The 27702-nt window shown below is 44.5% G+C and overlaps 1 protein-coding gene across 1 annotated transcript in view; it reads left to right on the forward strand.

Moving 5' to 3' along the window:
* The window catches only part of CAPN13 (calpain 13), a gene marked incomplete at its 3' end in the record, with an annotated part of 53870 nt that extends 30776 nt beyond the window's left edge, over positions 1-23094 (forward strand). The window contains exons 9-21 of the mRNA XM_080341468.1: positions 502-576; positions 1439-1605; positions 3039-3178; positions 6988-7148; positions 8708-8744; positions 10447-10509; positions 11541-11598; positions 12500-12567; positions 14215-14283; positions 15379-15457; positions 18406-18522; positions 21977-22032; positions 23068-23094. Coding sequence (XP_080197594.1) covers positions 502-576; positions 1439-1605; positions 3039-3178; positions 6988-7148; positions 8708-8744; positions 10447-10509; positions 11541-11598; positions 12500-12567; positions 14215-14283; positions 15379-15457; positions 18406-18522; positions 21977-22032; positions 23068-23094 — 1117 coding nt within the window. The remainder of the gene's footprint in view (positions 1-501; positions 577-1438; positions 1606-3038; positions 3179-6987; positions 7149-8707; positions 8745-10446; positions 10510-11540; positions 11599-12499; positions 12568-14214; positions 14284-15378; positions 15458-18405; positions 18523-21976; positions 22033-23067) is intronic.
* Between the last annotated feature and the right edge of the window lie 4608 nt (positions 23095-27702).

Here is a 27702-nt window from a genome sequence, read left to right on the forward strand (position 1 = left end):
CCTACCTGTAATTGAAATGTCAGTGGAGTGCATTCACAGGTAAGCTGCATAAATCAATAAATTATTGATTCATGGTCTGTTTATTTATCTTACACTCTGCAGAAAGTACAATTATCACTTAATTATAAACATGCTGCTTGGTAACAACATGTTTGACTGGCTAATGTGCCCTCTACTTGTCAATGTAATATCAGCACTTCAGAGTGCTGTGCCTTGGTGCCTCACTAACCTCTCCAGCATGGGGACAGGTGACCAGGGCTTGGAAGGCAGAGGCAGGATTCACCTTCCCAGGGCGGGCAACTCAAACAGGCACAGCAAAGGCACAGAGCTCTGTTTGCTGGCCTTGGCTATGAAGGCATCGAGCTCAGCCCTGTTCCCAACATGAAGTTTACACACCCCTCCTGATCCCTTAAGACTTGACAGGCTGGTAGAGGAAAGGGCTGGCCAGAGAGATGGAAAACTGTGTCTCACATCTGCTTGTTGCTTTGTTCCTGTTTGCAGCTCTCCTCAGTGGGACTATGTTGAGCCTAAATACAGAGAAGCCCTCCTCAGAAATAAGGACGATGGAGAATTCTGGTATTTCCCTATTGATCATTTTGTCTACCATGTTTTCTGTTCATGTTCATTATGAAAAAAAGAGTCATGTAGGCAGTTCTCTTCTCTTAGTGATGGCTCAAGGCACACTGTGTTAGCGGTGAGCAAACAGCAAATTAGAGATTGTTCTGACCTCATGGTTTCAGAGGAAACAAGGCCTGGGGAAATGGAGCTGGCCAAGATTAAGTAATGAGCTGGTGAAATATATGAAAAGTGAGAGAAGTAAAAATCCAGCTTCCTGAGACCTCCTTGTTTTGTCAAACTGCCCTTCTCATAAAGCGCCTAGCTTGAACCTTGGACAGGTTGGTGCTCGGAGTAGAAAACAGGTGGCCAAGCAGGTCATAGAGCTTGTGCACTCTACTGCTCTTCAGGTGTTTGTGTTTTTTCACTGCCTCTGATTACTCTTAGATTCAGTTTAGCCACGTGTGAGCCACTCTTTAGAAAAGCTATTATTATTCAGAAAGTGCACTCTTGCCCTGTGAGGCTCTGAGGAAAGCAGGGGAACAGCAGGCTGGTCTGAGATAGACACCGCAGGCTGGACCAAAGCATGAGTGTGAGGCAGGACACTGCAGAGGGACAAAGCAAGGTGCAGTGCCAGAGGTGTGCTGGAGATAGTAGGGGCCCACTTAGGTACTACTGAACATGCCCTGTAATTTCCCTGGGGCTTTGGGTGCAGTTAGGGCAGTCCAAATGCATTGAGAGCTGTCACCCTCTGCAAGGTGTCAGACAGCTCAACTCCAGCCTGCAGTGCTCTCTGGAAGCACCTTTTAAAGCCATGAGAGGTGGACATGGGTACCTGACCAGTGTCTCAAACTGAAAGATGATATTTTCTGCTTTTCTGCAGGATGTCCTGTAAAAACTTCCAGGAGCAATTTTCCCACCTGTATATATGTAACCGCACCCCAACTTTTCTGGACTTTGGAGATCAGCACAGCACGGTGTGGTCTGTGGACGGGCACAGCAACCTGTGGAGTCCAGGGCTTGCCACGGGCAGGAACAAGTATTCCCCAGGTAACAAATGCTCACTGCAGTTACCCGGTCCTCTACTCCTCTTCACTAGTGCTTACAGTGACACACTCTCAGCACTGAATTGCAGAATATTGATTGTCTGTTGTTAATGCCTGCCCTTTCCTATTACAGCACCTATTGGCTAAAGAGGCAGAAACAAAGCAGCAGCACTGGCTGCTGAGTTCAAACAGGGGACTGGTGATTCAGAAACCTTAGACTCTTGAAGTCAAAATGTGCTTGGCTGTCTTCTTTCAGCCAAGTGCAGTAGGTGTTACTGGGATCTTGTCAGAAATTCTGGTCTGGCAAATAGGTGGCTGGTTTTACAGAGCAAAAACTACTCTGAAATTAAATGGATATGAAAGAATTGTGCTACAAAGTTCTATTTTTGAAGGTAGAAAGGCCTTTGAGCAGATAAGACCATTGTTTTTACTGCCTGTGCAAGGACTCTACTGGCATTGTGAGCTCAGATTATTAGTGGTATTTAAAAAGTTTTTTTATCTTACTTCTTCTACAACTGCGTCACTATTTGGGCTCTGTGTTTTTAATCTCGGATGGTAGTATGTGGTCAATGAAGGAGGTTCTTTTTTCTGCAACACTGACTTATCAGCAAACAGGTTTCAGCTTACAGTTTTCAGCCTTCTCCTCAGAACTTTGATCACCACATCTCAAGGGGTGATAATAAAGCAATGCCTGTGCCACTGCACATCACAGGCACTGAGATTGAGTGAGGAGGTGCAGGGTTTGAACTGAGAGGTGTGGGCATAACCATTTTCTTTGAAACTGTGTTTTGCCACTGGCCCTTTGATAGAATTTCTGACCAGGTGCAATCTTGGGCTACATTGCAGCTTTGAAGGCTTCAAGTCTAGACTGATTTGAGTAGATGCTGTCATTTCAGTCCCTTTTAGCCAGTTTGGGCATTTTACTGCTTTCTTATCAGAGATACTTCCTGTTTAGCGTTGTCCTAGAAGAAGCTATTTCCCTCTGGCGCTCAACACTCTGTCTTGTCCATTACAAACACTAACAGGAAGGAAGGGAAGGATAACTTCGGACCATTTTGTCTTTTTCTTTCCTATATTTATGGTCTTCAACACATGGTCCTTTCCATCTCAGCCCCTGGATCAGGTGGCTGACTGAGAATCATTGTTTTTCTGCCTTGGGGAAAGTGTGCCATGCAGGTGAAGCAGAGGCAGGGGATTCAGAAATCTGCATGCCTTTTATGACTTTGCCAGAGATATCTAGAATGATAAATGAGCAATTAGTTTAACTCCAGATACCACAACCCCTACTGGTATTGTAGAGACTACAGTGCTGTGTTGTACTGAGAGCATCTTGGAGCAGTAACTGCATGTTTCTTCTGGGTCCATAAAAGCAAGATTTTACACAAAGACATCTGGGACATCCATGTGGCTACTATTAATCTATTACCACTTTCTCAGCAGGTTCAATGTCAACAAACCCTCAGTATTTCTTCAAAGTGCCAGATTATGACCCCAAAACCTATAATGTAGTCATTTCACTCATGAGAAAACACCCTGAGGATATACGGGATGCAAAAATTGGCTTTTTTATCACCACGGTAAGCACAATCAGGTATCATGTAGGCAGTGTTATTTTCTGTGTGGCTTATTATACCTGTACACTGAAATGAAAGACTGAATTGCCTTTTGGGCTGTAAGAGGAGAGCAGTCAGTACTTGGAGTGAACTTCTTAATGCCTGCTATCTTAGAATATCACAAGAGAAGTAGAGTTAGGCAAGCTTGGTTTCCTTTATTCACATCTTAAGAGAGGAAAGGTTGAACTTTCAGTTCTGTAGGACCTCAAAATAGTCCTGGAGAAACCCAGGAGATTCATAGGTTGCAAGAGATGCCAGGGCAATATCCTCTGTGGCCAGCAGTACTGGTGACATGCCTTACTGACCCAGTGCCTAGCACAACAGACAGCAGTAACCACAGCACTTGAGCAGTACTCCAGGTCTAGCAGGCAACAGAATGCCCCCCAAAACATGCCTGTCCTCCTCACCTCCTCTTTTCTATCACAGAAATGTCATGTAAAACCAATTTGTAAAATATATGGAAGACTTTGCTCAAGACCAGTGCAGAGGCAATTCACTCAGACCTGGGACCTCTACCACAATTGTTTTGGTTTGATTGTTTGTTTTGTTTTCTTGGTGACCATCTAGGGAGATGCCATTTCAAGGGCAGTTCTTATCATAACATTACTGGGCTTACTGAAAGTGCAATTGCTAGTGTAAATAGGTGCTAGGCTTTTCCAAAGTGTTTTTGCCGTGGGTTGAGGAGAGTAGGAGGGGGTTCTTAATCTGAAGAACAAAAGGAAGCAGAGGTTATTAGGACCCTAACTGCACATTCTCCTAATCGCTGGAGAGGTTTGCTCTAGTCCCAGACTTTGAATAATTGATTCCTTAAGTCTAATAGCTTCTCATTAAGTAAGAGCATAGCTTTGTAACTCATGAAAACCAGTGTCTGAAAAAATAAAAGTATAATAAAAAGAGTATCCCTCAAGCCAGTGGAATTCACTATCCCTACAAAAGGAGATCTTCTGCCTGGTGCAGATATCAGCCCTGCAGGGCTCCATGGGGCCAACTGTGCCACTCAGAAAAAGCTGCTTCTCCTGGTAAATGGGGAACTCACTGCTTCCAGCATCCTCATGAGCTGCCCCCTAACAGTCACCAGACATGGAGATCCCTGCATGCTCTTGCATGATGCCTTCCCACCTTGATTAGCTACCTGTTTTGACCGAACTTTCACTGGGAGGTGATGGCATAAGTCTTGTATTCCTTGAAAAGAGGTTGTTTAATCAGGAAGTAGATAGAGGACATATTTGCTCTACTCTTGCTTTATATTTAAAACTTCTTTCTTCCCCTCTCATTGATGCTCAGGTGTCTTAATTTGTTTTTTCTCTCCGGATGTATTTGCAAGGATGGATGAAATCTGATGAGACACAGCCTCTGTGGGCTGTCTCACCTCAGGCTCAGTTTTGGCTTCTGATCCTAGATGAACTCCTATGCAAAAGTGAAGGGCAAGGCCAGAACAAGCCATTACAAGAGACATCGAACTACTGTGGAGCACCTGGTCAATGAGGGAAAGGGGAATGTCATGCTGCTCTGTCACGCGGTAGCTTTTAGAAATGTAATGTTATTGGTACGAATCCATATGGTAGATTATACAGGAAATATTCTCCCCTGGACACAGCCTAAGAATTTTAACATGAGAGCTGGTCTTTCAGCTGCTCACAGCCAGCCTGGTGTCCTGCCCTGGTAGAAGCAAAAACCAAGTCCAGGAGCTAAAACCAGGATAGGTTCTCATGGAGGTACCCCAGAAATCAATTTAGCCGGGCAATAAGCTCCAAACAGACTTTATTCTAACCGGAACCACTTAGCAGAGAATCAACTAAAAACAGGGTTTATCCAAAATTACCCAGCACTCCAGCAATGTTTAACAAACTGCTGGTTCGATATACCAGTGGGGTTATTTTTACTGTATGACCACACAGGACTGATGATCCACAGTGTGCAGGCACTCACAAGAAGAAGAGGCCTTTTTCATTCAAGGGTACTGAAAAGAAATAATCACTTGCCTGGGGTGGCAAGGTCTCACTCAAGGACATATCCAGAAGAAAATCACTCACCAAGGATAAAGTGATGGCACTCAATCCTGGGAAGTCTCCTTAGATGGTGTCCCAATCTAAGGGGAAGACTATCCACAGACCCGCTACTCCAAGAAGACCACTGAAAGGCGGTCTTCGGCAGGGGCCCATTTTATAGCCAGGTCAGGTCTGGCTGTGGTCATTATGAGCATGGTCCAGAAGCTACTCTGGGCCTGGGCACTCCCTTTGCTGAGGACCCTGTCTATTGATTGAGGGTCCCGCCCCACCTGCTCCCCCAGCCATAGGAAAATGAATGCGAGGAGTCATTGTGATACAGGGTGGAGGGACATGACTCTCCATGTTTGTTGACCAAGGTGCCTACATGAGGACAGGCACAGTGGGGCACAAAAGGTGCTAAAAACCCATCAATCGTCCTGTCGAAAGCTCAAGATCTCATTGGGGTGTGTGCAACTGCCACATAGGTGTACAAGCTCTATTCCCTTGGCTTCCCAGCGTTCAGTCTCAGTGCCTGACGGCAGTCAGAGGTGGCATCTGTGTATAGAAGTTTACAAGGGGTTTTCTTGGTGCAAGATTTAGCAAGTGCTGAGATTCATGTGGCTGCACCCTTCCTCCCTCAGCTGCTTTCACTGCCATTACTCATTAGCAGCATCATTCATTGCTCAGTACCTTTTTAGATGCATCAAATTGTTGCTGTGAAGTAAAAAGTGTATTATCCCTTGCTAGGATGAGAGAGGAATACAGTGCAGAAAAGGATGCAAACCAGAATGGACATATCTGATAGCTCTAGGAAACCTTTGATTAAATATAGACATGGAACACTAATACATGGCTGTGAGGAAAGCTTAATGTTGTGTGATAGAGCTGATTCTTATCTCATACCGGTTTTGACTCCATTGAGATATTAATCTGCTTCTACTTTTTACCAGAAGGAATGTGAAATGAGACCCAGAAGTAAAAAAAAAAAAAGATAACACCATTTATTTCTTTGCAGCACTGCCCATTTCTATCTGTTCAAGATCCGACCTATAATACTTGGCAGTCTACATACCTCCCAGCTGTCTGTAACAGTAGTCATCTTTTTTTTTTCTCCCCAAATAGCAGTTTTATGTTATTTTCTCCCAAAGGCATGGCTCATAAATAACTCTGCCACGCTGTATAACCATTCTAAATGGAATTTATACATGCTGATGTATTTTGGGGAATATGTTTAGTAAGGGTTTTTTATTATGCTATCTTTACATGTCGTCATAGTAATAGCTGTTGCATTATATTTGTTTCATCTCAGCAAAAATACTGGAATAACAAGAAAGATCAGAATATTCTGTTTTCTTGTGACACTTACTGGAAGTTTTGGGTTATGATTTTCTGAAGTGCTGTTATCTGGGTGAGATGCTTAATGAGCTCTCTGACCACTCCGAGTTATGCTAGATCTCAAGGAAGTTTTAGTAAGAGTATTCATTCTTGATTCCTTCATGAACTATAGTCTGCTTAATGTTTATTGAAGTTCTCTTCAAATCCACTTACATAAATTTTGCCTTCTGGTTCTTCCAGTTCTTCCACTCTTGTGCATTTTTGCTGTGTTCCTGAACAAAGTCTGTCGCCTGGATGGGCTTTTCATGCCACTGGGGAGGTTAAGGCATGTTAGATGCGGTGTGCATTTAGAGAGCTGTGGAAATGCAAGGCTGCTGTGGGTGTTCTTTCTGATCTACTTTAGTTCCTGACATGGATGGGAGATGATAGCCAGCTGTATTTTTCTTTCAGGAGAACTCCAAAGTTCTGGAACAGAATTTTTCCCCGACTCGAGATGTGACCAACTACTTCATCTTGAGCCCAGGAACCTATGCTGTCGTTCCTGCTACAACAGAGGACCAAGAATTTGAATTTCTCTTACGAATTTTTGTGAAGAATCAAGACTACAATGAGTAAGATGATAAGTACTCCTTGTAGGCCCTCAACTTACGGTGTGCCAGGATTTAACAATTTAATGTCAAGATAACTAATGGGGCAATTTGATTTTAATGTACTCTAGAAGCGTGTTGGGAAGACACAGCCGAGTGTTAAGCACCACATTGAGGGAGGTCAGATGTATAGTCAGGTGCATAGCGGTGGCCGCTGCAGAACAGGCAATAGCTCATCTCCAGCCGCCAAGGGTCTCAGCTTTGGTACAGAGCCACACAGGCAAGCAATAATTGTGAGATATGCCTCACCTAATTGTGGGGAAATCTCCCTTTAGTGAAAGGAAGACTGAGAAATTGTTTTTTCAGCAGCTGTTGTGTAGTTTCTTGTGTTATGCCAGATGGATCAGGTCCCGTTCTGCCCAGAGCAGGACCAAGAGAAGCAGAGAGCAGTGAAAGGCCTTGATCCTTGCACACATCCATCTCGCAGACAGGCCGGTAGGGATCCCTGTGGGTGTGAGATGGACATTGAAGATAAGTTTGGTGGAAAAATATTATCTTATTTAATTCAAAGGCAGCTATTACCACATTTTCATATGAATATCTGAGTGTGCTGTTTGCAAAGACCAAGCCCCAGCATTCAGCCTTACCAAATGACCTTCAAGCATCAGATGTGTAATGGCTTTCCTTCAGTGAGCTTTATAGTGGAGGCGATTGCAGCTCTTACCTCATAGACCACTATCTTAATAATGCGATTGCTTTCTAGGCTTTGGCCTCTGGCAAAAATAGCCCAGAACTGACAAAGGCAACTCCTTAGTTATGGAAAACAAACATGAGAAGTCTGTGCTCTGGGCTGGACTGCCTTCAGCATGATGAGTCATGCACACAATGGCTCAGCCTTGGTAGGCAGGTCTCTCCAGGAGAGCCTGTGTCTCTCACACACCTTCCTGGGCCAGGCCAAGCGTGGGGATGCCCTTCCTGTGGATCGCTGTAGAACTCACCTTATATAGTAGACCAGATACTATAAAAATGACATCTGTTTTGCCTAATTTCTTTACCAAAAGCAAACCACAAGTACTGAATGTTGCTACTAAGCAAGTCTCAGAAGGAATGGTGATCCAAGCTCAATTTCAGGCAGTCTGCTGACATTTGAAAGATGTTGCCTTTTAATAGCCCAGATGCTGTTTTATTCATGATTATTAAACTAGGCAAAGAGAAAGCAGGTGAAAATTTTATATGCCTCAAGGCAGGGCAGCCCTGTCTTCTGTGCGGTGAGGTTAGTCCTGGCATGCTCAGAGTGAGACTAGTCACCCTTTCCCTGCTGCTGTTGCCAGCAGGGCTGGCTTGGGGAAGGCAGTGGCCCCAGACCAGCCAGAGACTCAGACGTGCTCATGTCCTGGTTGCACAGAAAGACTCAGGACTGGTGCAATAGGCTCAGCTGAACTGGAACAGGCTGGGAGGTGTGGGTGCAGAGCATCTTGTGGAGCTGCAGGCTGGGTGAGAGCTCCTGTTGGTGCCTGTCTTCTGCCACACCTGCAAATCAATGCTCTGAAAAGGCCCGTTTGACTCTTGTAACTCTTTTCTAGGAACTTGAACTCCCTGCCCAGCCAAGTACTGCCAGTGGTAAGAGTCCATGAAAACTGATGTAGATAATGGTGATGGTGAATGGTTCCCAGTGACCTGACCATTTGGTAGCCACCTCCACTGACTCCTCTTTGTCTTTCTCTGCATACCAGGCACCACTTTGCTTTTCTCTCCTTTCACCACCCAGTACTTGGCCCAGGCTTTGACCCTGGCAGCCTGCAACCATGTTGGAAGAGCAGGTGACCAGCCTGGGATACCTTTCTGGAGAGATGGGAGTGACACCAAAGCCCTTCCTCTTTACATATGTCTTTCAGAGCCTGATTTTGGAAGGAAACAAATCTCTACAGTCCCTCTGTCCAAATCTACACTGTCCATCTTTCCTTTCCACTTTGTCACCTTTAACACTTTGAGTAACCAAATATAGCAGAGGGGATAACATTCCAATATACTAAATTCTTACAATGTCTATAAAATATGTATGTATCTAAGGAGGAGAGAGGGGGAAACTTTGTAAAGGTCCCAGCTTGAGTTTAACCTCTTTTAAAAAGACCTCACACCTGAGGGTGGGATCATATGTGCTTTCCCCTTGGGAATGGCTTCATTTAAGTGCTTGCACCCTATCAAGCACAGAAGTCCATAGAGGTGAGGCCCAAACCACATTTATTCTGATTTTCATCAGGATATCTTCACAGACATATGGGAAATCACACTTCAAAACTGGTTGTGCCTCTAGTTCAACCCACGTTTCGGCCTATCTAGCCCAGATACCATCTGCTGCTGTGAACTGTGCAAATTGCCAGAGCTGGTCTGGTCCCTGCTGCTGTCTCACTGGTTGCTGGCAAAACCCTGTGGCTGCGAGGCTGTTATTTATAGCAGAGCAAACTCCATGCAGGTCTTTGAAGCCAAAGGCGTAAAGCTGCCCCAGAAGAACAGAAAACAGAGTCCTTTCCTCGTGATTAATTTTCCAGCCTGCAATTAAGCCCCATTAGAGGGGTAGTGTAAATGGTGGCTTATTATCTCTTTCTACTGACAAGCTGTCAGTTTACTTGGCTGTTGTTATTAGCCCATGTTTTGACTTTCATGATTTATGGTACCCATACTTTCTGCTCTTGTTCAGGTGTTTGGGCTTCACTGGTGTGAATTATCTCACATAGAGCTGAAGGCATCGGGGTTTAGGCTTAGCTTTTTTGGGAAATGTTACAATGTTAAGGATAGTTCCCCTTAGTGCCTAGAGGATCTCCTCACTGTAGGGTTGAAAACAGTCCCTTAACCATTGAATTGCAATTGCTCAGGTACAGCCAAGCCTGCCTTGGGGTTGAGAAGGAACAAGAGAAAAGGCAAAGTCTACTCCTGCTCTGTTTTCTTGGTTCACATGAATCTTCGCATATCCTAAGCCACTGGTTTCAACTGAGGACCATTAATAAGGATCAGGCTTCATATCTGTATACTCAATACATATATTGACTTACTGAACTCCAGCCTGGATGTGTTCTGTTGCCTTTCCTCAGGCTTGGAGCTGCTCCCTCCTGGTTGTACTAAGTGATAACATCCAAACTGTGTTTCTTCCTTCATTTCAATAGTTGTTCCTTGCTCATAGTCCATTTTACTTTTTGGGTGTTAAAACTGCAGCCTGTGCTGTACATTGCCTGTCCTCTCTAAAGTGCTGTTTGGGTCTGCAGACTTCTGCCTCCAGTTGTTTTGTAACTGAATTATTTATGCACATACTTTGTCTTTGATACAGGATGAACCAAGACAGAACCAGGACAGCTCCTATAAGGCTGTCTTCCTAAGATACGCTAATCAGGTATCCTATCTAAAACATCTTGCTGAAAAATAAAAATAAATCAGGCATGTGGACTTGGAAAAATAAAACTGACCTATGATGTTGATACAAATCCATTTAGAAAAAATGTTTTTTGGAAATGTAGCTCCATTCTCAAGTGGATATCCTGAAAAGAGTATTGATTGACCTGCCAAAACCCCCAGAAAAATGGGACATTCAGCTGGGATGGATTGGCTAGTCCCATGTGTCAGAGGAGGACTGGAGACCTGTGGTTGTGCTGGTGATGGGCTTGCATGTGTACTTTTTTTTTCTTGTTTATTTACTGAAAGCAATTAGAAAGCCTTGGGTATTCCCCCCTCTCATCAGCATCATTTTCCATTTGCCTTCACCGCATTTGGAAACCAGACATCAGTAAGCATTTGAGTAATTGATTCCTGCTCTTTCTGAGCCAAACTCTGTGTGTTCACAGGAGATGCTGTTAATGGTTTAATAAACTGTTATAAAGAACTCCTCAACTTAGTCAAGAGGAAAAAAAATCACTGCCAAAAGTGTTTGCACAATAGACCTCCTGCAGTTAATAGCTATATCAGTGCATGAAGGTGAAAATGAACACAGGTGCCATGCTGAATGCCCTGGGCATGTCTCAGGAGGGAGGCAGTCAGGTTCACGGATGGGCTGGGTGGCTCAGGGGGAAGCAGGCAGCAGCACTCCTGCTCCCAGCCCGCTCACAAGCTGCCTGCTGTGCCTGCCCATTGGCAACTCCCCAGCTAGGGGCTGGTTAAGTCAGCAAGCATTCCCATCACTGCTGGAAGTATCCCACAGTGATGGAGAGCACCTGTAACTCCCCTGCAGACTCTTGTAGGGAAGGACAAATAGTGGCCCAGCAGTGTGCAGGGCTTTGCTATGCTCCCATGGGGGTGCTGTTGCTCCTCTGGCTTAAGCAGAGGTACTTCTTTGTTGCCACTGTGTATGAGTAAAGAAGTTTGGGGCAAAAGTGACACAGAGAAAACTTCATGCTCACAGACCTCTCTTTGCATTTTACTCTGCATTAGGACTCAACTATTGATGCCTCGCAGCTGCAACAGCTCCTTAATGAAGTAATCCTGCAAGGTAAAGCTTTTACAACCCAGCTAATGTCTTTGGTGCTTCCCTGTCCTTAATCTAGTGTAAATTAGACAGAAGATTTAGTGGTGTCCTGATAGTCCTCTAAAAACCCTCAGTGTGGCTTACTGTGCTGTTGGATCTTGAAGAATGAGAAGTACCTCTACCAGGGTTCCTTTGGAACAGTTTGCTTTTATACTTTTTTTGTTAACCAAAGTAATGTTCACGTGAAGAAGGTGATGGAACCCAGACCAGCTGCTAATAGAGTCTTTAACGCATGGCTGTCACCAAAGCGGTGCATCTGTTTGACAGCTAAATTTCACCTTCCCCTCTTAGTTCTGCTGTGGGATAACCTCTGCTCAGCAGACTTACCGTACCCCATGCTGCCCTTCACCTGGGTGTCCCTGCAGCCCACATGAGCACCCCTTTCCTGCTCTGTGCCCCACCAATTGCAGCAGGAACTCAGTCCCTGTCTGGGCAGCACCAGTGAGCGCCCCAGGGAGCTGTGCCTCCCACTCTCCTCACTGTCACCCAGTTTCTTCCAGTCCAGCCCTGGCTTGCATCACTCCTCTGAGGAGGCCTGAAGCTGGGTTTCAGCATTTTCCAGCCTTCTTAACCTGCCTGCCTTGCAAACAGCATTGGACTGTGCAGAGTAGCTACCTGTGAGCCAAAACAGGGCACCTGTCTCAAGGAAGGGAGCAGTGGAGTTGTCTGAGACATGTCAGACTCCCTCAATGGACCTCAGTCTGACACGCAACTCTTGCTGTTGTTGGAGACCCTGGGCCAGATTTGGGGCTTTTTAGCTACATGAGCCTTCAGACTGGTGTCTTCCTCCCTCCAAATGGTGACCTGGTGCCTTTGTCATCCCCCTCGTTTTCTTTGATTCCTTCTGTTTTGTCAATCCTTGCAGATGAAATGACCAGCCTGGGAGGAAGATTCAGCTTCGATTCATGCAGAGGCATTTTAGCTCTGATGGATGTATCCTTTCAGCAGGAGCAATAAACTTCCCTGGTGCTGCCCATCCTTGCCTTGAATTATGCCTGAGCTGAGCATCCCAGTGTGAGAACCTGCAAGTAAATATTAGTCACAGCTCTCAATAAATAACTGTCCCAGAGTCTGTGCAGGACTTGGCTTTGCATGCCTTGGCTCTGGTGTCTCTGCTGAAAGGTGAGGGTCAGCCTTCTGACTCTTTGCTCTCATTTTCCCCTCTGCAGGACCCAGGGCTTGGCTAAGCCTCACCCTTGGGTGCAGGGTCCCAGGCACAGCCAGAGATGAGGTGGCAGCACAAAGCTCAGGCAGAGCTCGGCTCTTCCATCATGGATACAACCACATTGGCCTGTGATGGCAGCTGGAGCAGGCTGCCAGCATTGCCCGCAAATCTGGCATTAGGGGAAGAAGTGCTTTTGCTGCTGAACCACAGGCACTAACCTGGCAAGCCATTCATCCCTTCCAGTGTACCTTCCCCATTTAGATGGATCACACAGGTTTTTTTACTGTTAACAAGACAACACTGGAAATACATTGCTGGCTGTTGTAGAACAAGAGGGATCCTTGATGAAAACATAAGTTCTTTTCTGTGTGTTTTCTCCCCCTTGCTTGCTCACTGTCTCTTTTCTTCCATGCCTTGAAATAACTTCAAGACATTTTCAGACCTTTACAAACTGCTAGGGGATGAATAAAAATGACCAGACATCCCTCTCTCTTTCCAGCTTTCTGCATCTAGCCAGTGAAAGAGACTTTTCCCCCTTTCCAAAGCCCCTTCTGGGCTAAGTGAGCGCTGTGAATGCATGGCACGTGCAAAGAACTGACAAAGCCACTGCTCTGCATTAATTCAAGATGGATTTTTCATTCTTTGGGCTGCATACAACCCATGTACAGTGTGACCTATCCTGGCCTGCAAAGACAAGATCAGCTTTTTTTTCACTCAGGTTTCATGGCAGTGGCACTTGTCTGCTTGTATTTCACTGGTGATGAGTTTTGCTCTCAGGGAGTTTTTGACACCTCAGCTGCATTATGTGAGGTGCTGCATGTCTGTCCAGGACTGCTAGATGGTGTAGGGAGGGGAGCAGGTTCACTGCCTCAGTCATTCGAGCATCCCTGGGGGTATCTGCTGACACCCCTGGGCTCCTGCAGCTCAGGTGGGAAGGTGTTTTCTTGCCTGCAGCATATGCACGCATCAGGGTTGGCTCCTCATGCTCTTGGCTCCTTCAGTGCCTGTTTCTCCAGGAGGACCCAGCCAGAGCTAATACTCATGCTCAGCAGTAAGGCAATGTGCCCATGTGGTCTGGAGTACGGGGTCACGTTTGTCCGCAGGGGCCTCTGTGCTCAGTGGCTACGTGTCAACTGAAGCCATCACTGCAGGTTGCCTTGTGGTTAAAGGCACCATATAAACAGAAACCTTTTGTGTTTTTGTGAACACAGGTATGAGCAGCCGTGCAATGGGCCAAAGAAGGTGCATGTAACTATAAGCTTAATTGAGAGCAGAAAAGCTCTTGGCTTTCTCAACACAAAGTAACAAAGAAAAGAGACTGCATCTTATGTCTTTATGTGAAGGCAGCATTCTCAGGAACAAAGACAGCCAGGTTTAGCTCTCATTAACTGTTCAATTCTTAACTAAATGCACAGCTCAACTCGAATGGACGACTCACACTGCAGGAGTTTGGGAGCCTCTGGCGAAGTCTCACTAAGTACATGGTACACGAAGGCTGCTCTCTCTTCTCTGCTGATACTGTACTCTTGGGCTTTTCATCAGCAGGGAGCAGATGCTCTATGATATCAAAGCACTGGGGGGTAAACATTGCAGAGGTTGCTTGCTTAGTGGGTCAGATTTGCATCCTCTCATGCAAAGGCTGAGAACTCAGGAGGCAGTGGTGTGTTTAAAGTGCTCCAAACAAGCAGCCGAGGCTTCTCTACCACAGAGTATATTGAGGTAAAAGTGGGAAAAGGTAGGAAGGCCAATCAGGCTCAGAATTTGATGGACATCTCTGTTTGTGTGCCACCACTGGCAATTTTTTGGAAAGCTTTCTAAGCTGAAACGAGTTCTTGAATAGAACCATCTGAAAAAATGTCACTTCCTCATTGTTTGAAGTGGAAATGTGTAGGATCTGGTGAAAGTTTATCTAGGAAAAGTTCTACTCCAGAACAAACAGTATGTCTGGAAGCAGTGAGGACAGCAGCTTGGTATAAAGGGTCCCACCTAAATTCAGGCAGCTCCTCTGTGTCAGATTCTTCTCTCATCAGTCTTGCTGCAGGATGGGAAGATTTCCTGAAGCCTCAGACCTGGATGAGCTCCTTTTTGCCTCAGCCTGAGAGGCTGAGACAAAGCTGAGATGGTCTGAGGCCACCTAGGACATGAGGTGCCAGTTCGCCAGCTGGCAATGGTTCTCTTCCCGCTGACAGCACCTCAAGTGTGGCTTGTGGGCTTTCAACAGTGGGTTGAGAAAGATGACGCCACAGTATTCAGGGACTCCTGGCTTATTTCACATGTAGTATACCACGTATTTTTGTCAGTGGAGGTGTGAGTGTTCCCATTGCTGCCTGCACACCTAAACCAGAGGGAGTGAACAAAAAAGCTTCTACGCACCCAGAACTGTGTGATTTCTTACACCATAAGGTACTGTCTGAGCCTTCTGGAAATAGGTCTCCCTTGTCATGGTCACCCCTTCTTGTCACTGAACTTCTTTGCAGCCTATTTATTCAGTAGTGAAAGCATCCTACATAATTAGCTGTAGTGGTAAATGTGGGCAATGCTGATATCAGTTTGAAATCTGCATTTACGCTGTTTTTTAGGACATCTTCAGCAAGGAAGACAGAAATCATTCTGGATTTCTTGATATGTCTGAATTGAAGAGTGCGACACAGAGAGCAGGTACATCCACAGGTGCAGAGCTGCTCCCTTTCTTGTCCCTGTGGCAGTGAAGGAAAGGATGAAAAAGAGAGAGGAAAGAAAAAAGGAGCCTCAGGGAGAAAGCGGTTTGGATTGCAGAGAAGTGCCAGTTAAATCACAGCTGTGCTCAGAGGTCGGCATTGTTTTAGGGCATAGAGACAGAAAGCTCATTTTGGGGAGGAACTGCAGCTGGGGAGCCAGCAGAGAGATGCAGAGCTGCATAGCACTGGCCAGAGCCTACAGACTGGTCTGTCCATCGTCCCTCTAGGTCACGGACAAAACATCCAGCAGAGGAAAGGAGCAAGGAGCAGCCTATGCTTGTGGTTACTCCAGTTCCTGCAGTTTCTCTCCAGGGCAATGACTAAGTCTGTGACAGACATTTATTTGGTTTGCACTGACCTCTGTTGGCTACAACAATGCTGAAACTTGCAAGGAGAGCATGGGACCTCTTCACAAGAGGAAAGCATTTGAGCTGGGTCTTCTCTCCAGAGACTGTGTATATGAAATACAGCTCTGAGACAGCAATCCTGTTCCAATCCTGCAGTAGGGAAGCTCCCATTTGGTTACCTAGAGCTTGGAGTGGTGGCCCCAGGAGAAGCTTGGTGCAGAACTGCTATGCGTGGAAGCTGTCAGCTCAGGGAATGTATAATTTTGCTGTTGCTGAGTGAGGGGCAGAGCGTTAGCATCTGCCTGAGGAGCACGGCACTAATGTGCCAAATGTCAACAGAGAAGCTGCCAGGTCCATTCCGTTAGAAAGGTGCTAAAGTGTAAAACTGGGAGGAAAACTATACTTTGAGATGTCCTGGCAGCCAAAACGTCTGCAGCTATTTGAAAGGATAAAAAGGCATTATTAAATGGTGAATTCAATACATGTTAGGCTACAAGCAGTTCTGAGCAGGGGGTAAAAAGAAAATCATAAGCTCATTTTTGCCACCTTCTGAGCCAGACAGTTGCATTTGAATCTGGCTTTGCATTGGAATGATCCCTGTCCTGGCTTTTAAGCAGGAAGGAGTGGACAGCCCCAGAAGGAGTTTGGGAAGATGGTCCTGCCTCTGGGAATTGCACTAATGGGTCTAAATACAGCTCCCAGCTCCCAGCCAGTTGTTCCATGAAGTATGCAGTGCTTTCCCCAGAAAAACACTGAAGTCTGTGCTTCATTTTCACTGTTTTCCTAATGCTTCAAAGCATAATAATGATGGGTCAAATCTTCTGCCAGAGTAAAGCAGGCTGGCTGCATTAACAGCAGTACTGCCCTCAAATGCAGGAGCATTGACCTGGGATATTTACAAACTCCTCACTGGCAATGCTAAATGCATCGAAATAATTGTAACAAAACAAAATGAAAAACAACAACAGCAACAACAAATCCCACATGAAGTCTGTATTTTAAAGCTTGACTAAGACTAAGATAAGGAATCCAGCAGACAAAAGGTGTGAGGAGTAACCTTAAAAATAAGCAAGGGCACATAACTGAAAAGTCCTGGGAACAGAGAGGACTTACACTTCAGTCTTGCTGATGAGGTTAATTGAGAGACATTGCCAGGTGAGCAGATTTCAGAGAAAGTATGTCCCAGACTGACCATGCCAAATTGTCTGTGTTTTATTAGTGTAAGACACGATTATGGCATCTCATAGGCAGCACTGCAATGCTTGCAAGAATCTGCTCTCCAGAGAGAGCTTGATTGAATTTCCACTGCCTTCAAAAGGTTAAAAATGAGATAGGATTCAATATTCACTACTACAGTGGTTCTTGGCAGTCGTTTAAAACCAAAATCAAAGAAGAAATTTCATTAATTAAGTTTTTTAATTACGTTTTCTTCCAGAAAATAAATCTAAAGTCTTGTTTCTCTTAATTTCAAATGTATCTTAAATCCAAATGTATTTCCATTATTTAAATATTTAGCATTTTAATTCTGCTTCCTGCTGTAGACCTCCAGCTAGGCTCATGCAACCAGTTTGTCGTTGTACTAACCCACTTCCATCAGCTGTATCTCCCCCTGTGCAGGTTTAGAGAAATAATTTCGTTCTTTTCTGCTTACTCAACTAATTTGGCTCCATGATGAGTTAATTTAAACCTGAAAAGTTTAGAACTGGTTGAAAAAGCAGGAAAGCTACTTCTCTTCCAGCTGAGCCACTAAAAACTAGAAGTGAGCAAATAAGACTCTTCTGAAGTCTCAGTGAATGCATTAAATCGAAGCTATCAGTCCAGCTCTCTGCAGAAAAGTTCTCTTTTGTTTAGCAAATCAGCTTTTAGTTCAAAATATATTTAAATCATTTCTCTTATGTAGCCAGCACATTTAGGGTAGTTTTATTTAACTAATAAAAGAGTAATTCTAAAAGGCAATTTTTGTTCATCCAATTGAATACCAATTTCCATCCAAACAGACTGTGACACAAATACTGAATAATAAGCTAATATAAAAAAAAAAAAAGGAAGAAATGCACCCTTTACCATTTTCAAATGGAAGAGAAAATGTAAAAATCAAGAATCCCAGGCATGCTATGCTGCATAATAGTATGAGTGTGCACTATCTCCCTCTTCAGCAGAAAACGACAGTGGTATTGTAAATTCTGTACTTAGACTAACAGTTATGAGCCAAATAAACTTGCCCTTTCTCACAGAAAATAAAATCTAAAAAGGCAAAGTGAGATAACACTTGATTATTTAGCTCAGTGTTCCCTGTTTTCTGACCTAAGCCACAATTTAAGCAAGTGACTAGAAAGACTTTGATTTTCCATCATCCTGCCCTGATTCTCATGCACAAACCTGGGGAAGGGGAAGCTGCTGTTCAGGGATGCAGAGACATGCCATGACAGGGTGGAGGGCTGAAGACAGGCCTCAGCTTCTTTTCAGGGTGCACAAGGCCATCAGAGCTGGTCCATTGTCCTGCAGTGTGTTCCCAGTGCTGTCATTCTTCTCCCCTTTGCAGGTCTGGCTACCAATGAACAGCTCCTGCACCTGATGGCCCTGCGTTATGGTGATGCTGGCAGGAGAATTGGCTTCTCTGACTTCGTGTGCTGCATGCTGCGCCTTGAAACCATGACCCGTGAGTCACAGAATCACACAGAATCACAGAATGGTTGGGGTTGGGAGGTACCTCTGGAGATTATATAGTCCAACCCAACTGCTAGAGCAGGTTCACCAGAGCAGATCACACAGGAACGTGTTCAGGCACGTTTTGAATGTCTCCAAAGAAGGAGACTCCACAACCTCCCTGGGCAGCCTGTTCCAGGGCTCTGGCACCCTCAAAGGAAAGAAATTTCTCCTCATATTCAGATGGAACCTCCTATGCTTTGGTCTGTGCCCATTGCCCCTCATCCTGTCATTGGGCACCACTGAAAGGAGTCTGGTCCCATCCTCTTGACACCCACCCTTGAGATATTTATAAACATTGATAAGATTCCCTCTCAGCCTTTTCTTCTCCAGCTCTCTCAGTCTCTCCTCTTAAGAAAGATGCTCCAGACCCTTAATAATCTTTGTAGCTCTGCACTGGACTCCCTCCAGTAATTCCTTGTCCTTTTTAAACTGGGGAGCCCAGAACTGGCCAGTCCTAGTGCTGGGGCCTGGGATCAGACAGGGAGTGTGGCAGCATGTACCTCCCCAGGGAGAATGCAAAGCCAGGCTGAGGGCGATGGCAGGAGGCAAGGGACATGCTGTGTCTAACAATGCATGTCTAACAGCATAGCCTGGAAATAACAAACCTGCACAAAGTCCAGGCATCCCTTTGAGTAATCTGTTTGCCAGAACCAGATTTGTCTCCTGCCCACAGGAGCAGCTGGCTGGTAGAGAGTGATTTGGCACGGGGAGTAAGCAACAGCAGGGAATACAGTGATGCCCAGGCTGGAAGGGAGGTCAGCCCCCAGTTTTCCATCAGAGCTCATAAGAATGCCTGTGGGCTGCAGTGGTGCCACACCACCCTGTGTTTTTCCCTGGTGAGCAGCAATGGTAACATATATTCAGAGTTTTTTCAGCTGCCAATCCATTGTTTTTACTGCATGAATGTAACCTGGCCTCTGCAGGCTTGTTATTAGAGCCCCTATATGCTGACTCATTCTCTAAAAACAAGATATGCCCTTGTGCTGGTGCCCTTCCACACAAGCTTGAGCAACCTGGTCCACAGTAGAGCTTCCTCTGGGTGGTGTGGAACATTGCTGGTACCACTGAGAGGAGACTGCATGCATTCATGGCCAGTGAAGAAGAGAGAGAAATGTCATCTCAAGTGGAAGGCTTTAACTTTTGGTTAAAATCTGGAGAAGTCTGAACCACAGCAAGGAATTCACCCCTTGTTTTTCTTTTTCTTTTTTTTTTTTTTTCTTTCTTTTTTCTTTTATTCCCCTGGAGAGATGTTCCCACCAACTTCAGTGAAGTTCTCTCCATATTTTGGTAGGGAGAAGGTCTGAGGTTCTTCTCAGCAGATAAGACAAGCCCATGCCCTATGTTGAGTCTACCTATTGTCTAACAGTTGCAAGGAGGGAGTGTTTGAAAATAAGCCTTTGCCTGAAAGTAAATGGAATTCTGTTTTACAAAAGCATAATTTTTACTATTATAAGTGTTTTGACTGGAAATACTGGTAGTTAAACAAACCCAGCAACTGTGAACCATGTGCTAGAACATTGCTGCAGCAATTTAGTTAATCTTTGGAATGAGCTGTGTTTGCACAGCGCATGGAAATGAGTGTTCATTTTTTGCCCATGTCTTTTTAACACTGATGTTTTATGGGCCAACAGTGGTCAGCGGATCCATCCAGATGACGCTGCCTAAAATCACATTTCAAGGCAGTACAGCAGAAGCAGCTCAGAAAGTCACTGTGTCCTGATCGTAATGCTTTCATTAAAAAACAGTTAACTTGTAAGCATCCATTTTTTTTGGTGATTATACATGTCACTTGCTGTAGCTGAAAATTCTTATGCCTAAATTATTACCGTGGCATTTTTTCCCATGTTAAAAAAAACTCTCTTACATTTTAAGTGGCACTGTGAAGACAACTCCTTTACATCCATGTGGAAAGGAATCTCTAAAAGTTTCATTGCTGTCTGTAATAAGTATCTTAATATGATTTCAACTCTTTCAGTTATCACTTTACAGAGGGTTTAATGTGGAATACATTTCTCAGACTTTTCAAACCATTGTGAATAAGATGGTTACAGGAGAAGATGATAAAAGTGCCAAGTGGGAATAAAAGGCAGTCTACCTTTATGATGACATAAGTGCAGCAGGTCTCATTAAATCATTACTTATCCTTTCAGGATAGCCAGAGATGAGACCCAAACCAAAAGCAGGAGCTTCTTTGCACACTCTCTTTAACTGTAGTTAATGAGGCAGTAAAGGGACACTTACCTCTGCACAGAGGAGGTACCTTCAGCACTGCCGTTTGTTCCTGGAAAGACTGCTGGGCACAAGCCCAACCCTGCAGATACAACCTTGCCAAGGGGCTGAGTGCGACATGGGAGTTTCCTTATTCTGTGCCTTTCTTCAGCGCAGTATAGGCTGGATGTGCTTCATCGCGACCGCTTTCCTCTCTGCTTTTCGCTGCTTTGGATCATATAGTTAGCTCTGGTTGCCTCCTAAGGGGCCGATGGTTGGTGGGCTCTTCTGCCCTGTTCCTACACTCTCCCAGCAGCCTTGCACTTTTGTTTAAAGCCAGACAGGTTAAGAAACATTCATGATCTTAAAATGCCTTTCCCATCCAGAGTGAAAAAAACAGTCTTCTGGAGAAATACATCTTTCAAGGATAGTCAGACTAAAATTTGTTCCAACTTTTTATTACTGTTTATAACAGCACATTTCTAGCAGCAATTTCAAGATAAATAAAAAGAACTCAAAATACTTTGTTTTGACTTTATCCAAACACTTGGCTTTGAACATTTCTCCTAGACAAACTGCAATATAAATGCATACATAGAAATTCAATATTTGAATGGATTTAAGTTTTCTGATGGCAAAGTGTTCTGTCAGAAAACTTCCAGCAATGTTAATTTCAAACTCTAGCTGAATAACAGCAGCATCTGCATTTATATTCCCTGGGAAAAGCTTGCAAGGCATACTAATGACTCCAAGAAAAACGCTTTATTTAAAGCACACTGTGATCACTCACTGCCAGGAAAGGTGGAAAAAGACCAACAGAAAGTTTCCCTGTGGGAAGGCGTGTTTCATTAGTTCACCGTTCTCCTGTCATTCTTCAGGCAGGAGCTACTATTGAAACAAATTATGAGAGCAGATGAAAGCAGTCACATTGAGCATTCCCTGTCCCTACCTTTTTTGTCAAATTCTGGCCCTGCAGTTGTGATGCTTTCCCAGGCTGTGACCCAGGGCACAAGGCAGTGGGTTATCCAGCCCAGAAATGAGACGTGGCTCAGCAGGGCAGCATATGTGGACACCTAAGCCAAGCAGAGCATCCCAACATGGGGGTCACATCTGCTTCTCAGCTGCCACAGCCTCATGTCTGCGTTGCGTTCTTGCTTCCTCCTCATGAAGTATGATTTTCTTTGTTCTACCCCTAGGTGCATTTCAAAACTTAGCAGGCGATGGATCACAAATTTTGATGACAGCGATGGAGGTAAAAATGCTCCTTCCTTCTCTCCCAGTCCAAAGTGGGACCACTAAGTGTGTTAGCAGGAGAGTGAAGTTAAAGATGATGTGTGATATATGTTGCTAGGGGTTTTTCACCAACAGTGCTGAGGGTTTTGCCTGGCTGCATGTGTGTAATGGGCAGCTGGGAGGTATTGTCCTGGGGTTCCCTGGCCCCAGACACATAGCTTTGCTACGGTGAGCACGGTTCAGGGGTGCCCATCCACGTCCAAAGCAGAGTCTTCTCTTACTGCTGCCAGCCTTGTCATTGCTGGAAACGTGGCTCAAAGTGACTTTGACGAAGTGGGAAACAACAAAAAAAAAGCCCTCACTTCTTACTGCCCCATCTGTTAATTCTGAATTGTGAAACATCTTGGTTTTAAGAAAGAAATTGCAGACAAATGCTTGCTGCTGCTGTTTGTCTTAAAAGCACAGCCTGAAGGATAGCTAGCCGAATGGGGATACATCAAGCTTTTTATCAGCTAGTCTGAAGCAAAAATCCTGCTGTGCTCCGTAGTGATATGCCTGAGTGCTGCATTTTATCGGTCTGGGGACTGTTATTTGACAACAGTGTTTAAAAAGATGTTTTTTAAAAAAACTTTTACAATTTTGCCATCTCCTGTTTACACTCTGTGGTTAGTTCAGTGGCTCATCGTTGATTAAAGCGTTGTTGCACCTAGAGCTGAGCAGAGTTTCCAAGCAGAAACTCTGAAGCTGTTTTACGGGGTGGTCTGTAAGGCAACCGCATTCCCATCCACCCACAATCACGCAGGTGCTGTCCTTTCTCAGCAATTGCTCCTGCTGCAGCTGCTGCAATCATTTATCATGGAAAACAAAATATGGAAAGTGTTTATAGGTGTGAATTGTAAAAAGGGAAAAAGGGCATTTCCAAACCCCCTTAACTCTCCTGTGCAGGACAAAATGCCACAGTCACTGGGTCAGAGCCTGAGGGTATCAAGGCACATGTCTGAAGGTGTAGTGTAACATCATTATGTAACTGTACTTTTTCTTCTCCTTTTTCCAGTGGCTGACTCTTGTCATGTACACCTAAAGGGATGTCAGAGCTCAAAGTGGCTGGTAAGACATCTCCTTAGTACTGTACATATTGAGAAGAAAGGGGTGGGTACCCTTAGAGTGGCCAAGGTGAACATGAGTGAAGGCCTTACAAATAGCTCACCCTGGGGTTGTGGAAGGTGTTGAGAGAAAGAGAAAAGATGAGAGCTGCAGCATGAGAGGGGCTGCAAAGTGAATTGGAATTGGGGCAATTTTTTTCTGGGGAATTGCTGATGGCCTTATTGGTTGCTCAGACCACCGGTGGCTCTCGTCAGCCCCTTGCCAGTGGTTTCCACCTCAGGTAATATATTTCCAATAGATAAACTAGCAGAACTTGTCTTTTTTTTCCTTCTGAGGGATGCAACTGCTCCTGCATATCTTACATAGCTACACCAAATGTAAATCCAGGTAGGGATGGGGATATGAGATCAGGACCCTGGGAACTACTGACCTGTCAGCTTCACCTCTGTGCCTGGGAAGATCTTGAAACAGATCCTCCTAGAAGCTATGCTAAGGCACATGGGGGACAGGGATGTGATTTGAGATAGCCAGAGTGACTTCATCAAGGGCAGGTCTTATCTGACCAACCTCCTATGATGGAGCAACTGCATCAGTGGACAAGGGAAGAGCTTACAGATGTAATCTATCTGGACTTCTGTAAGGTCCTCCACAACGTCCTTCTCTCTAAATTGGAGAGATATGGATTTTATGGGTGGACTGCTTGGTGGATGAGGAATTGGTTGCAAATATGAGACTAGAAGGACCTCACTATAGAGCATGAGTTGCTTAAATCATTGCTTGCAAATGCTATTCATAGTCTATTTAGTCTTCTTTTTTCCTTTCATGAATCATTCATAAACTGATCATAACTTCTGCAAATATATCATTAATCATAATTTTCACTTACTGGTTTTGAATGAAATTCTGCCTGTAGGTGTTAGTAAGCAGCTCACTTGTACAATTCAGCAGCCACTTGCAACTGGAGACCGGGCAGTCATAGCACAGGCCTCTTGGAGGACTGAAACTCTTTAAACTAGAGCCTAACTAACCATGAGGGATGTGGGAAAACACACTGGCTGTTTGTTGAAAAAAATTCTGTTGGACAAAATATTCTCATTAGTGATTTCTAAAGACTGACATTCAGTTGTCCTTTTGAGTGAGTCTCTGTACCTCTTTTTTAGGTGGCTTTTCTGCTCCTCAGCAGGACACAGCTCAAGGCTATCTCATACAAGACCCATCCTTGGGGATCTTGAAAAACCACTACGAGGGGATGAAACCAGGTTTCTCGTGGACGTTTGCTTATGCTTGACAGTACTCAGATGTTGGAATGAAGTGTCCTTTTCAGGCAGAATGGACTTGCTTTGGAGAGAGAAAGCTGGATAATGAGAGAGATCCATGGGAAAGCTGGTAGTACCTAATGGTCAGGACAAGCTGAAAGTGCTGACTAGAATCTCTTCTCATCTTCCTGTAAATAGTATGGCTGATTCTCTTCGTTAATGCACAGAAGTCAGGAACAGCTTCATTAAGTCAAGAAAGAACTGCAAGTAAGAGCAGAGTTAGGCCTTTTGTGTGGAAGAAGTGCCTATCACTTAGGTAACAAAAACAATTAAGACACAGTTTTATTAGAATTATTTCTTAATTTGCTTGTGTGCCATTTTTAAATGCCAGGAAAAGGTTGAAAAAATTAACCATAATTCATAAATAACATGAAAAGGTTTGTGATTTTTTTAAAAAAATTTCTAATTAAAAAAAAAAAAAAAGTCTGTGCATATTTGAGTTCATCAGCTGTAGGGATTCCATTTATTTATTATGAAGCATATTAGAGGTGGAGAACAGATTGTTCAGTGTTTTTTTCTGATTTTCTATATCAGGATTGTCTGGGAGGAGACAAATTTATCTGAACTGCATTCTCTTTCTGTGTCCTGATGTCTTTAAAAATATAGGGATTCTTCAGATATAATTCCTTCTCCAAAGTTTAACTTAAATCTGCTAAATAACTGTAACCTTTCTGTAGCCAACACACAAATTCTGCTTTCATACATTTTTATCATGGTGATAAAAGCAAATCTAGTGATCTACTCAACTATCAGAGAAAAAAAAACCTCTGAAGACTCTATTTGTGAAAATACCAAAAAGAAGGACGCAAATGTCGATGGATGAAAGCAATTCAGTGTTGCCATGGCAATATAATTCACACTATGCCTCACCCAGAACTTCTGCACAAGTTTCCATTGAGGTGTCCACATGCTAGCAACAGATTTACTCATTTGGCAGGGAGATGTCACACACTGGAGCAACAACTACGTCACAAGGTAAAGAAGGGACCCGTGTCTTTGATATCACAACGTCAATCAATCTGCAGCAGTGTCTCGTTCTGCAGCTCCAAGAGCATTAGTCGTGTTGGTAGGTCTTGTGCAAGAGGGGCCACTGAACCCATCCTTTCACGAGAGGGGTGGGGAAAGGGAAATCAGTAAAATTAGACTATTCCAATATTTTTCAGTTATATTTAAACAAACGGACTCCTTCTCCAAAGTTTGACTTACACATCCCACCTGAAATTATTAAACACTCTCTCTCAAAAAAAAACAAAGTTAGCAAAGAAAGAAGATAAATAAACAGGTGGCTATGGAAAAATAAATATGCTTTGCTAAAAAGGCATATTAGTAGGTCCATTTCAGAGAAGTGTGCTTGTTTAGCTTAGTCTGGGAATTCAAAAAGGGTGAGTAGGAATCTGGAAGTACTTCTGTATGATGTCCACCACGCAGCTCAGGGATGCTCAAGCTGGCCCAGCCCTGCTGGAAACAAACTGTTTGTAGCTACATGAAAGTCACTCATGGTGCAATTGTGAAATTCAGTTCAAGTCAACAGGCTTAAATACATTCTAGTTGTGTGAAAGTCCCATATATAAAAATACCAAGCTGTTCATCTCAGCGCATTAAGACTAGTCTTTAAAACGTCCTAATTTGCAGACAATGTATTACGTTTCCTTTTTTTACGACACATAATTGCCTTTCTGTGGAAGGCAATTCTGCTTGTCGTGAGACAAAGATCTTTGTCTCTAATAACTTACTCTGGCCACAGACTGATATGCTTCTTCTTCACTAAAAAGCCACCAGACATCCCAGATGAGAAACACTGATATACGATGTTGTCTCCCTGTGGACAGATGCTGGGGATGCTGGCTCTTCTCATACCAGGGGTACACGTGTGCCCATGGGCAGAGCCCCTGCAGCCGGTCGTGACTGCACATGCTGCAGGCTGTACCCCACGGCCACCTCCATCACACCAACCCTTCACTATGGTGTCTGTGGTCGCTGCACACCAGCGGTCCCTAGGACTATCCGACCGCCCCTTCGCGTTTGTGTTCTGGGGCCTGTATGCTGATCCTGCACCAGGGCAGAAAGTAATAACTCACTGCTGTCAAGCTGAGCCTGCCTGCCTGTCTGCAGCCTTGGAAGAATTGGTATTCCACTTGATTTATACTTCCAACCAAGCTAATTAAGCAACAATGCAGGAGGAATCCATCATTGTGACAGACTTGTTGATTAACCATCCCACAAGCAAAGTCAAAGGTGTTTGGTAGCCTGAAGAAAAAAAAAATTGCGTCAATAAGGAGAAAAACAGTGATTTGGCCGTATTACAGTAGTGACTATTATTTTCAAAAGCAACAAGAAGCTTAATACATTTCACAAACACAAGGGCCAACATTAAAAACAAAGGCAGCTCAGATCAGTGGGGTGTTAGATAAAGAGGGAAAACTTCATCCTCTCAGCTTTGTGTGATTAAGCTGTTAGGGCCAACTTTATGGGCCTGGTGCCCCCATTAAAATCCTCTGCACACCTTCATCAGTGTTTGCCAGCTCTGAAATGTTAGTGCAATCCCCATGAGGTTTCTGACATTTGTGAAAGTGCTGAGATTCGTGCAATTATGATAATATCCTCTCTAATTTTTTTGCTGAAAATCAGTTTCTAGTCCTCAGGGACACAGGTCTGAAAAGCCCTAAGAGGATCTTCTATTAGGAACTGAAGAGAAGGATTTTTAAATCTTCATGATGCTAAAACCCTCATGAGGGTAAGAAGCAAGCAATGTGAAGAAGCAGAATCTGAAGCAGATGAGATTAGTGATGCTGAACTCCCTAGCACTGAGGATGGGATAAAAAGCTGATGAAATTAGGTAGCATCTGAGACAACCATTAGCATCAGAAGGACTTTGGTGCAGAAGTGGCGACAGCTGACCTTGCGAGCATAATCTCTGGATGCAGATTTTGAAGCTCCGCTGTTAACTGCTCTTCTGCTGGGAGCTGAAGTTCCCTATGTCTGGTGTCTGCCTGGCAGAGGCCATGCCCGTCATTGTCAGGATGGATGGAGGAAGAGGCTCTTGCGTGTCTTGCCTACAGGGCCTGATCCTGCAGATGTTCCCAGGGCATGCAGCCTGCATTAGGGCTTTCCAGAAGCCTTAGAGACTGTGGCTTTGGTGCCCGTGCCTCGGTGAACCCATCCTGCCATTCTGGTATGGGAGACTGGGAGTGTTGAGGGCCAGTTTCACAGTAACTGATCCTCCTTTTCCGTCTTTGGCTTCACATCAGGTCTCTCCCAGAGAAACTGCT

Source organism: Nesoenas mayeri (genome assembly GCF_963082525.1).
Source record: "Nesoenas mayeri genome assembly, chromosome: 3".
Taxonomy (NCBI): Eukaryota; Metazoa; Chordata; class Aves; order Columbiformes; family Columbidae; genus Nesoenas; species Nesoenas mayeri.